This window comes from Merops nubicus, unplaced genomic scaffold (genome assembly GCF_000691845.1).
Source record: "Merops nubicus isolate BGI_N331 unplaced genomic scaffold, ASM69184v1 scaffold18116, whole genome shotgun sequence".
Lineage (NCBI taxonomy): Eukaryota > Metazoa > Chordata > Aves > Coraciiformes > Meropidae > Merops > Merops nubicus.
Window position 1 is genome coordinate 124,015 of NW_008617165.1, and position 12,339 is coordinate 136,353.

Genomic DNA, 12,339 nt, shown 5'->3' on the forward strand with positions numbered 1-12,339 from the left:
CAATAAGAAAGCATTCTTGTTGCAGTTTTGCGATAGAAATGATAATACGATGGCTGCCATCCCAGTGTCCAGCACAATGCCAATCACTGCCAACCTACACAATGTAAGATTCACTCTAAAAGTCCTACAATCCTGTGCTCCTAGTCACATGGCAAGATGGGAATTAAGATTTTTCATTTTTATGAAATGTGTGTCCCTAATTTCCATGAAAATGCACAACAGTCCAGAGCAAAAAAACCCAACAATTACAGTGAAGGAATTCACCAAGTAAATTTGTTATGCTGTAAGCCAGAAGTTTTCACCCAGTCTAATTTCTCGTGTGTTTAACTCCTTTCACTAAACAACCACCACTCACCAAGACCACTGCCAGGTATCAGGGCAGGCCTAAGAAATACCAAATAGTATGCTATAACTCTTCTTATACACGTGATGGGAGTAGGAAATTACAACAGCCTCTTCTGTGTTATGAAATGAGAACCTAAGAACAACTGTGCTATGATCTACTGGTGACAAAGGAAGCTAATATAAAAAGCTTTGCAAGATTTCAACTTTATCAACATTATTTAACTTCTCAGATCCTTAAAGGAGCGTACTTGATGAACACAGCTGATGGGAGAGAACGGTTTTGGTTATGAAAGCCTGGTGTGGTATGGAAGAGAAAAATTACAGGACAAAGCCAATAACCGTACAGCTTGGAAATAAACAGAAAATATGAGGCCAAGGTGAGCAACACTTTTTAACAGCTTAGATGTCATAAGTGAGAGAACATCAGGGATGGACATCATTGGATAAGCTCCCAGCTGCCAGTGGAAGGAGTTGGAACAGCTGAAAAGAAACTGAGATAAAAGCATCCTGATGTCAAAGACAGCAGATGTGCACCTACATGAGAGTATGGGGACCCAATGAGATGCTGGAATGACACTCAGTTACTGACTTATCAAAAATACTGTTAGTTGTCCTACTATATGCTAAAACTTTGCAGTAGACACTCCTGAGGATCCAGTAGTAGCTCCATTTTCAGAAAAAAATCAAAAGAGCCAATACCCATGTGTCCCAAGCGTAGATGAGGAGTTTGGCCTCCAAACTGTGGTGACCATATGTTGATAAAACAACATGATTTTTAACTCAGCACACACCTTATTTATCAAGATACAACTTTCAGAGACAAGCACTGGAACAGTTCCACTAAACACGCGCACTATATGTTGTTCCCACAGTCAGTTAACTATATAGCTTAGTGGAAAAACCTTGTTAATGTTATCCAGTTTAGAGAAAGTGATCTACATTTATCAGTGGAACAATATCTTGTAAAATACACTTGCCTGCTTAGACTTGTCTTCCCTTTTAAAGACAAAATTAGCCTCTGAATTACAAATTTGGCCACTGCCAACCAATCATGTAGCAATCAAAAATGAACATTCCTAAGAATGAAGACAGAAGAATCAGAAATGGGCATGACAGCATCATGAAATATGGGCTATGCAAGGGTTTTACTTTTTATTTACAGTAAACATACTACAGTAAAAAAGCTTCACATGGTGCATATTGTGGTTATGTAAGGATGATACATATGCTTTCATCAAACAGGTTTAACTTCCTTGGCACTAACTGAACCAAATGCAAGGATTCCACACAAAAATAAGAAACAGAACATTTATTAGGCAAACTCTACATTAACTTTACACATCTGCGACTGGAGTTTCGATGCAATCCAAAGAATACAAACAAGCAATCAGGATGGCAAGAACTTTTTTGATGAACATGTTTAACCCTCAAGACAAGGCTGTCTGGCACCATTTAAGAGTTGCTGTACTGAACACAGTGATTTAAAAGAAATGTCATAGATGATTAAGACACTGAGAATGCACTCGCCACAGTAAAGAATCACATAATTTTCCTTATTTCTTTTATTTTTTACTCCCTCAATACAAGAGTGTTAAAAGGCTGCATGGCAGACAAGCTGGATGCAACAGCTGGAGGGTTTTGTCTGTCAAGCAAAGTGACTTGCAGCAAGACACATGCTTTATGCAACAAAACCGACGATGCACAGCTTGTGGGGGTTCAAATAAGATCTAAGAACAACAAATGTTGAAGCCTTATAAGCTCTCTTCATTATAATCAGAATCCTGAGAAAAGCAGGACCCAAATTACTCCAAGTGAATTTAGGCTCACTTACATACAACAAAATGTCCAGATACATCAACAGCAGTAAACAGAGTTAATTCAGTGTTAATCTTTTTACATTTTAATGACTAGCTATAAAAACAGAAACTAGCATGTCCTAAATCTGTTTATATTTCCTGAGCTTAGTTAAATCAAGAAGGAATGAACATTATAAAAATCCCGGTAAGTCACCAATAAATTAAGAATGTACATAACCACGATAGCTTAAGAAGCCTTACAATGCTCAGAGTGACGTCTGCCTATCTGATTCCATGGACTTTCCTTTAGGACTCGTGTATAAACCACACATCTAACTTCATCAACAATACTGAGATGCTATGGAATTGTAGGTCTTTGTTTCTCTGCTCTCCAAGAGCCCTTCTAGCAGACTATGTGATAGCCTTTCCTAATCAAATCACGTAAAAGCATTCAAGAACTGCAATCCTCTATTTTCAGTGCAGGAAACAATGTTCTCAGAAGTACAATATGCTACTGAAACTCAAATTTACTAGCAGCAGTTCCTTGGGTGGACTCTCAGCTCCTGCACATACTATCACCCCACTGGCAGCAGGTTTAGTATCCTTTCAGGGAACAAACCCATGAAAATCTACGCAGAAGACTGGAGGAAAGAACCTTAGCAATAAAAAATTCATCTTAGCAGTTGTTTTAAGAGCCAACATTTTGCATTTGAGAAAAGCACTCAACCTACATGAGTCATACACATGTTTATTTATGTATGTTTATTTTCTGCAGAGAGAATAATGTGTACCTTGGAATAAAACCCAAGGTTCAAGAATATACTGAGAGTAGGGGTATTTGTAATAGTGCTAACGGCAGATTAATTCAAACCCAAATGTTCAAACTCAACTGTCTCGAAGACTTGCAGAGCATGAACAAACTACTTCTTAAAAAATTGTCTGCTTATAGTATGATTTTTAATTTACGGTGCAGATAAGAGAGGTAGAAAGATTTATCCCCTCAATATCTTTTTTTTTGTGCAGTGCTTATAAAGTATCAGAAAAAAGACCTACAGGTTTTTGGTGAAAACACCAGCTTTCCCCCTAAGAATTCTATGGAACCTCTCTTTCCACTGAAGTGCTGCAAAGTAAGTAACTGGAATCTGATTCAGTAAAGTTCTTCTTCCCACTAGCCTCTTTACATCACTTTTGTTACCAAATTCTGCTTTTAAGAAGTCATTGCAGAAATACTGCTATACAAGGCTCAAAAATATGTAGCAGATACAATGTACCCAACAAACTACACTCACCAGCCAAACTGCATCAAGTCTGCTCCTAAAAAAAGCACTCGCTGTTGCTCTACTTACATGATCCCTCTGACACATGCTACTGAGAGGGACAGAAGCATGGAAGGCCATATAGCCCTTTCCCTCTTTGGTGAAGGCCACAGGTATGGGCATCATCATCACTCTCACTGGCAGCAGCTAGAGAGCTTCCTAAAGCAGCTTCTTTCCTACCACGTTCCACCCACTGCAGCAGGAAGATAGATAGTGCTTTAGTGATGGGCACCCAGAAAGGTTAGGAAGGACAAGCTGACCAGGAGAAATCACGCTGGTAAGAGAAATATCTATCCTTCCCTGGTGTAAGACAAGCCTGTGGCACTACAGGCTTCATGATTGTCACTAGACAAGGGAGAGAACTGAAAACATTTTGGCTCGTGCAGCCTGCATCATCAAGAGTGTGCTTCATCTTCCACTGAGCCGAGAGACTCAGGAGCCAGCAGGGCCAGGCAAAGGCAGGTCAGGGGCAACAGGGTGGGATCTGGCAATAAGGGCTCCAGTCCTGACCCCGCTCTCTCAGCACTGCTAGAGCTGATGTAGCTGGAAGAGAAGGACTTGCCTGTTGACATTTTGGAGGGCACAGGGCTGGAGCTCCAGCATTATTCCTGTAGCTGTGACTGTTCAGGGTTGGGATTTGAGCCATGAAAGTCAGACTGCTGCATGGTGACCTTTAATTTACCCACAGAAAGTTAAATAAATTACATTAAATTAAATTCAGCCAAAGCAGATGCTAGCTGATTTATTAAAAAGCTCAGCTTTCTCTTTCTTTCAACTGGTTTTAGAGACAGGCAGCTCTTGGGAGCAGCCCTTCACTCGAACTCAGTCGGACAAGAGCAGCTCCATGAAGATGGCCAAAGTGACTCTCCTGCAGCAAGACCAGCCACAACAGGACCTGGGTCTCCCTAGGGGTGCCCAGCAAAAGCACATGAGCACAGCATTGTCACCTGCTTGCTCTCCACATTTCTTGCCTCAAGCAGGTCTTCCCTCTCCTTCCACATAAACTGGACTGGATGCACAGTGGAAGATGGTTCTTCACCACCAACACTGCCTTCTATTGTCATACTTTTTTCAAAAAAAAAAATCTATGAATTGAGTAATATGAATAAGTATTTAATTCATTTCAGAGAAACTGATACTGCCCTGAAAATATATAACTTGTCACTAATGTTTGATAGTTTTGGGTAAGGAAGCTTGTACACAATAACAGGGTCATGTTTACAATACAGGTTGGAAATGTTTTCTTTCCTTCAGTCATTATGAGACAACCAATGCTACTGTACTCAAATAATCAACAGGGACACTTCTCATTTTTACCTGCTCTCCTATTTGTCCTTCTATCTGCTACCTTTCAACAGCATGCCTAAAAGCAGAGTCACATAAATAAGAGATGTGTTGCTTTCAGCCACACATGCTTTGTACACAGACTATTTTGTCTCTTTCTTTTGTTCTCTGGAAACATTACTCCCATTAATTTCATCCTCAAACTGTGATCCACCAAAAGAAACAAAAAAATTCAAGTACAAACCCAAACTTTATTGCTGGGTTATGGGTCAATGTAAACTGACCAGAGTCAGCCAACCTAAAATTTGCTTTACAAAAGTAGGGATTGTTTGATTACATTTGCTGACCATAGACAGTTTCTTTCACTATTCATACAGTTTGAAGACTGAAGATTTGCTGAGAGCAAGACACAGTCCATGTCCTTGGGAAGTAAATGAGACTAATAGCCATCATCATCATCCATATCACAGCCATAATCTGAAACACACAAAGACAAAGGCATGTAAAAACGCAAATATTCCAGGTAAATGGAAGATAAAGCAAAAGTATTGCTGCTTTTGGGTGGGTTTCCTGCCTTAAGCCTTTTAAAAACCTGTATATTTTTCTAGGGCTGAACACAAAGTTCTTGCATGTACTTTTCTCAGTGAAACAAAATTATTTGTATGCATGTCTGTGTGAATATCTCTTCTCACTTGTCACTGGACCCTCGTTTAAGAATACCTGGCACCTGGATATGTAAAATACTTGGTTCAATTTATAGGTTAAGGTGATCAAGCCTGATTGTCACAAGTAATTTGGAACATGGTGGCTGAGAAGCAGCAGCATACATTTACAAGTAGGCATCGCTCTCACTAGACATAGCCACCAAGAAAAAAGCTGGCTTGTTTATAATATTCATGGATTTAAAAGCTGAAGCAGCAAGGGTTCAGAGATAGCTCAGAGTTCCCATCAACATCAAAGGAGTCCTGCAGCAAATCCCAATGCATCTGACTCAGATCTCCTGTATCTACTTACTCCTGGAGGAACAACTTAAAATTTTGCCTGGATTTTTTTGTCTGGTTTTGTTTTCTTAAACAATGATGAGTGTAAAGACTGTGATCTATGTGTCAGAGGGCAAGTCTGTGTGTTTCTAATGCACCAGTTTCTCCTCTGTGTGCTTCTGAACGCAGTGAAACAGATACCTTCTGTTGCGTAGTCAAACCTACAGGTAACTACTACATATGAGCACTCAGTAAAGTTAGCCTTCATATTCCAAATTCAATACAATGCAAACACCTCATCCAAGGAGTCAACCAAATGCTCAGAAGCAGAATTTAGTGTGATCTGTAATAATTTGTCTAGAATGGGTGAAGTTCACCATCCATAATTCCTGCAGTTACTCCAGGCAGACAGGCCTAAGCCCCTGCAAAAGCAGTTACACAGGAGCTGTTTGTTCTGCCGAGCAGCTCTGCACACCTGCGGCTCAATTCTGGGAATGTTCTTTCTCTTCTCATTTTTTTTTTTTTTAAACTCTGATTTTTCAGCTGCCGTCCAGACCAGAGAGGGAGTACTGGAATGTTCTCAGAATGGTTTAAAAATAGTAACATTTACAAAGAAAAAAAAGCTCAGTGACCTTTATTCTATTTTTGGGGGGGGGTTATTAATAAACATAGACCCACCCTCCTCCACATGGGTGTCTTTTCTTGGGAACATTATTCTAATAATAAATGCAGCAACAAACTGTTTTTCCTACAGTTCAGCAATTATTTTCCAGTGGAGAAGTCAATTTAAAAGCAACAGACACTTCTGCGAAATGTATACACATTGTCCATGAAAGCTTAATTAATAGTACTGGAAGGATTTTTGGAATAAATAACATTTCAGTAGTAAACTTATTCCCATCTTGCTTTTTCACAACACATAATTAGCAGCTCTCATTTTAGAAATATTTTTGTATATTTTCAAAGCTTAACTTCTAAGGGGAAGTTTTTAATAAAGGATAAATGTGGATGTGTCCAGCTAGGAAGAACCACAGCGGAGAGGATACTGCCTTTTCCTGCCAGCAAAGAAACCTAATTAGCTGAGTGGCTTCGCTGGGGAAGCCACGGAAAGGAGCCCACATCTGTGCACCATACAGCAGGCCATATGCCATCCATGCCATTTCCGTACTTGGAGAAGAACTCCTTCCTTCTAACGCTTTCCCCAAAAAGGGAGTGTGACGATTCATTTTGTTTTGAGCTGGATGGCCATGTCCCCAGGGCTCACGGACAACCTGGACATCACTGCAGCCCCAGCTGAGGAGACAGGCAGGAGATGGATGGCTCGGCTCAGGAGGCAGCAAGCCCCGAGCACTGCTGACAGAGGGGTCACTGACCCCATAATTCCTCAGATCCACATTAATAAACTTAATTCTGAAAGAGGCGTAACATCAGTTTGTTCTGGAGAAGCCCTCTTAGCCTAAAGCTCAAGATGCATGGTCTGCTCAGGGGGAGTCTCTAAGAAGGTCAGGTTTTGGACAAGGGTGACTCCCAGGCTTTCCCACAGGAATGGGCAATGCCAGAAAGGTGGCTTGAGCTCTGCACCAGACAAGCTGCCAGAGGACAGGGAAAAGCAGAGGAACTCTGTCTGCAGCCCTGCAACAATGAGCTCCACAGCACCAGCACATGGTAAGTTAGACAGCATCCCAGCTTACCATTTCCTCCCATTAACTGCAAGGCGCTCATGCAGTGATCATCATCTTCTTCTGCTTCTTCCTCTTCCACCTCTTCATCAGGGTTATAAGCTACTGGGCCACTCTCCACTAGCACAGCCGCTGGTTGTTCTAAGTCAGGAGCTTCTGCTTGTGCATTTGGAAATGTCACCTGCAAAAAAGAAGAGGGGACAGTAGAGCAGCCCTTCCTTTTGCACAAAATGTTAGCAGCTTCCACACAGAGAAGCCCACACCCAGTGCTAGAGGCTTAGATCGCCCTGGGCACAGGGAAGCTGCTCAGTGAAATGTCGCCCAAATGAAAGTCAGGCAAAATCATCCACAGTTTTCAGATAGTTCACAGCCAGGCAACTGAAATATCCAGACACAATAACAGCAGAACAAGGATCCTCTTGCAAACACAAGGTAAGGAGAAATCTAGGAGAAAAAGCTCCTCAGCAAAGCACTGTGGGAAAGCTTACAACCTTCTCCTCATTGTGCTTGACTTAACATCGGGCCCATTACACAATAACAACATTATTGACACTTTAATGATAGCAAAAATGTACCTTTCAAATCAGGAAAAAACCAATATGTATTAGTTTTGACAGCTCTGGATTTATTTGGAGGCAGATTGAGCTGTGGAACAAATAGCACTCTTTAAGCAGCACTTAATGTGATGGCAGAGCACTAGGTTGATAATACCCACCAGCACCTGTAACATTACCTATGAAATTCATCAGAACAACGATCTCCAAACACTAACCTGGGAATGGATCACTGACAGGACCTGTGCACCCCCCCCAAGCTGCTCCAAGGTTAGTCAGGACACAGCAGAGAGGCAGAGAAAGGGCAACACTGCAAGGAGACAGATGGGAATTTGGAAAAGGCAATATTGCCCTTGGTTCACTGATGAGAGATCTGGGAATGGGGCAGGAACCAGCAATGTGGTCTGGCCCAGCAGAGCCCAGGTCTCTCTGGAACTCTCACTTTCATGGTGTGGTCAGTCCAGGGCTCCACCTCCCTCTCTCATCCAGGGACGAACCATCACAGGAGCTTTATCTCCACCAGCTTTGTCACAGGGCACTTCTCTCCTCCATTCTATACTTGGACTATTTGGAGTTTGTATATTAGAGCTTGTGGCCCAAAAATATTTTTCATTAGTGGCAACTTTGAAAGCATTAAAGATTAATTATTAACATTGTAAGAAATGTCAAGAAGGGAATACTTAACAGTACCTGTCACTAGTCAGCACTGAGTCATCTCCCCTACTAGGAAAGACAGAAAAGACTGGGACTGCTTCCTTGGGAAGGACAGTGGTGAGAGGCTCCTACCAATGAATGGTCCAAAGGAGACCAGGAAACTCCAGCTCCTCCAAGAAAAGTCCTACACTGCTTTAGGTTATAAATTACAACACACAACTACGTACTGCTGCATCTTCTCCAGTTCCATCATCACTAAGTTCTGATTCGGCACTGAGAGTTATTTTTATTGGTTTATTTACAAATTTATTTACTTGCGATGCAATAACTCCCAGAATCCCTGTAACTCCAGGCACTTTAGAGATACATCATAAGAGAAAAACCCTGTACCAGAAATTTGATAGTCTAATTATTCAAACATCAAAGCTGTTCCTGAACTTGTCATATACCATGACAGTCAACCTAAAGAATCTGCCTGAGTTTTTCAAAGTCACCTAAGGGTTTGCTCCAATAGCTCATTAACAGGGCAAAGACACCCATTAATTTTAATAGACTATCAAGTATTTAGATATTTGGATCACTCAAAGACAGGTTTTCATGATTTTTTAATGCTCAAATTAATCATATTATTTAGAGGAACTTCCCTGCAGTTGATTTTATATTTCCTACCACTTTTTTTGCCTCTAGAGTGATCAGATTGAGCCCATTTAGGGTTTTCAGTATAAACAGAAATAGACACAACATTTTGAGACAAATCAGCATCATAATATATATCAATTTATATGCTTAAAAGTATCCATCTGCTCTGAAAAAGTGGGTGAATATAAAGGAGCTACAATTGAGTCATTATTTTTTAAAATTGCACCACACTAATTAAAATGTGACCTTCTTCTAATTATCATGTCCGTTTCCAGACTGCTACACTTCTAAAAATGTGCAGAGTTTTCTAATGAACATAACATAAGAAGTGAAAATGTATTTCCCCAGGCAGGATATCAAACTGTTTCTGAAAATCAATGGGTTTTAGTAATTTTAAAAATAAGGCAGTCAAACAATGCCTTTAAATAGAACTTCCTGAATTTACTTCCAGACATCCTGGACTTGAGTTTGGCACATATTTTTATGTATGGATGGGCAAATGTCAAAGCACATTAAACTACCCAAGGTAAATGGTTCACCTTCATAAGGGTGTCAGTGTCACACATTCAGGGGAAAAAGAAGGAAAAATACCTTTAGTATATTAGGAACAAAATTTTTAGCCACATAGTAGACATTTTATCAGACATAAAATGCACATGGCTACTCTGTGTAAGGCGTGAAAATAATAGTGAAAATAACATATTGCTGCAACCGTGCTAATAATCACAATCTCTTCAGCAGAAAATGCAGGAGCACAAAGCCACTCAGTGAGGGCTTCTGGCAGTGGCCAGTTACTAGCACTAACTTTTCTATGGGACTTTCATATTTTAAAACTAAACAAACCCAAAAGTAAGCCATGCTATATAGGGTAAGCTGTCACTCTGATTTTCCTCACGGGTCTCTGGCAGAAGCTCAGCCCTTCCCTCATGTCAGCACTGGCTGCACAGAGGGAGTGTTTTGCACCATCCCCTTCTCCGTGAGGATGGTCCAAGTGCTGAGGAACAGGCACAAGCTTTGCCCTCTACTGCTCCTCTTATCCACTTGTTAGATGCTCCACTGCCTTTTTAGATGCTTGCAGGGAGTTCCCTCTTTTTTGCTGGCTTGCCAGGCATTATGAGGCTGTGCTAAATGTTAATGTTATCAGTAAGGGCAAATCTTGGTTAGAGAGCAGGCAGCCTCAGCTCTGCAGTAACCAGCTCCTTGTCTGATCAGAGAGACAAGACTCTAATTTCTTTTGCCTGTATCTACCACATAACCAGAGCCAGGCTGAGGAAGGCTCGTGGGTTGCACTAGGAGAAGTGCTGGACTTTACATACCTCTTCAGTGGCAGCCTTTTTAGCAAGCTGTGTTGAAATCAAGGGTCTTAGTCTGCAAAGAAGGAAAGAAGAAATGGTGAACATCAGAAAAGTTACACCACGCACACAACATTTGAAACAGAGCACTCGCTCTCCAAACAGTGAAAACACTTTGCTAGTCTTACATTGTGCAGTTACTTTTTTAAAGATGTAAGATAAAGAGTGGAGAGCCACAGACTCCACAATAATTAATACATTCCCCTGTAGGTGCTTGCCTCTGTTCAGGATAATAAGAAAAGATGCCAGTCAACCAGCACAGTAGCGAAAACCTCACCCCAGCAGCCCCAGCCCAACAAGACAGTCTTTGAAAGAGATGGTTTTGTCACATATTACAATAGTCAAAAGGCAACTGATTTTTTGGAAGAACGCAGACATGGCAAAAATTGAGCCACACTCTGAATTACTCAGCACTGCTCCACAACTGCTTCCCTGTACTTGGTGATATGTACAGGACACCAGTAAGATTAAACACACAGCATATTATAATAATCAGACATGAAATTTTAACCTCCAGCTACAGAAATCATCATCAAAACCAAGGGGGCCCTGCATACCTTGAATGGGAATTGACAGAAATTGAACATAAACATTGTTAAAAATTCTGCATAAGATACAAAAAAGACCTGGATATTTGGGGAGAAAAGATGGATCAGCATGACTTACAGCTAAGTATTAAATCCTGTTCTTTTTGAAAAACATTTCATACCCTGTTGTCTCCTTACTGTCATTAAGGCTGTTCTCAATCCATCATTTAGTGTCGCTTTCTGGTCTCTTCTCCTCATCTAGATGTTCCTAGTCACAAAGAGGATGACTTGCTTTCTACTGAAACACTGCTCAGACAGCTCCTCAGCTGCGTCTTTTAACTAAGTCTAGGCAAACAACTTAATGAATACCAATTTATGTCTCCAGAGATCTAGTCTTTTATGATAAGCAGTATCTTTCCTCTCATTTTTGTATTATTCATTCCTCCCTGTTAACATACAGATATTGGTTGTTTTCCAACTTATTTATTTATTCCAAATAATCAGGAGGAGGAAACAAAACCCAGAAAATGATCAGGGGGGACTCAGATCATTATCTCTGATGGAGAAGTCTATTAAAATACAAGATCTGAGCTCCAAAAAAGGTTCAGAAACTGGTCATCTCTGAAATGCTTTGCAAGACCCAAAAGGCATTTCAGCAACCAAAGTAGTCCAAGCTGCCACAGGAATGCTTCAAGGGCTGTACCACTGAAAGATCCAGAGCACATTATTCTGCTATAGACACTTCTTGTCATATTCCACAATTATAAAAAAAAAATCAAGAAAGAGATACACTTGACCCACATAATTTATCTATTACTTACAAATCCTGGTGGACTTCTGGGATTAGAGAGAATATATTTGAAGGCACAGACACACTCCTCCCTGTGTGCCTGGCCTTCCCTTTCCTTTATCAAATTCTAACCTGAATCGTAGAGTTTTCACAGAATCATAGAGTGGTTTAGGTTGGAAGGGACCTCTAAAGGCCATCCAGTCCAAACTCCCTGCAATAAGCAGAGACATCTTCAACTACATCAGGTTGCTCAGAGCCCCATCCAACCTCACCCTGAACGTTCCCAGGGATGAAGCATCTACCAGCTCTCCGGGCAAGCTGTAGCAGTGTTTCACCACAATCATTGCGTAAGATTTTTTCCTTATTTCCTAAAATTTGAAACTACCAACCTACTGCAAATCACTGTTTACCAAAAGTCACCCT

The 12,339-nt window shown here is 40.8% G+C and overlaps 1 protein-coding gene across 1 annotated transcript in view; it reads right to left on the minus strand.

Moving 5' to 3' along the window:
* Positions 1-4,885: 4,885 nt before the first annotated feature.
* The window catches only part of LOC103775602 (transcription factor IIIB 90 kDa subunit-like), an 83,028-nt gene continuing 75,574 nt past the window's right edge, over positions 4,886-12,339 (minus strand). The window contains exons 11-13 of the mRNA XM_008943065.1: positions 10,564-10,615; positions 7,413-7,581; positions 4,886-5,218 (exon numbers count right to left, since the gene is read on the minus strand). Coding sequence (XP_008941313.1) covers positions 5,181-5,218; positions 7,413-7,581; positions 10,564-10,615 — 259 coding nt within the window. The 3' untranslated portion in view covers positions 4,886-5,180. The remainder of the gene's footprint in view (positions 5,219-7,412; positions 7,582-10,563; positions 10,616-12,339) is intronic.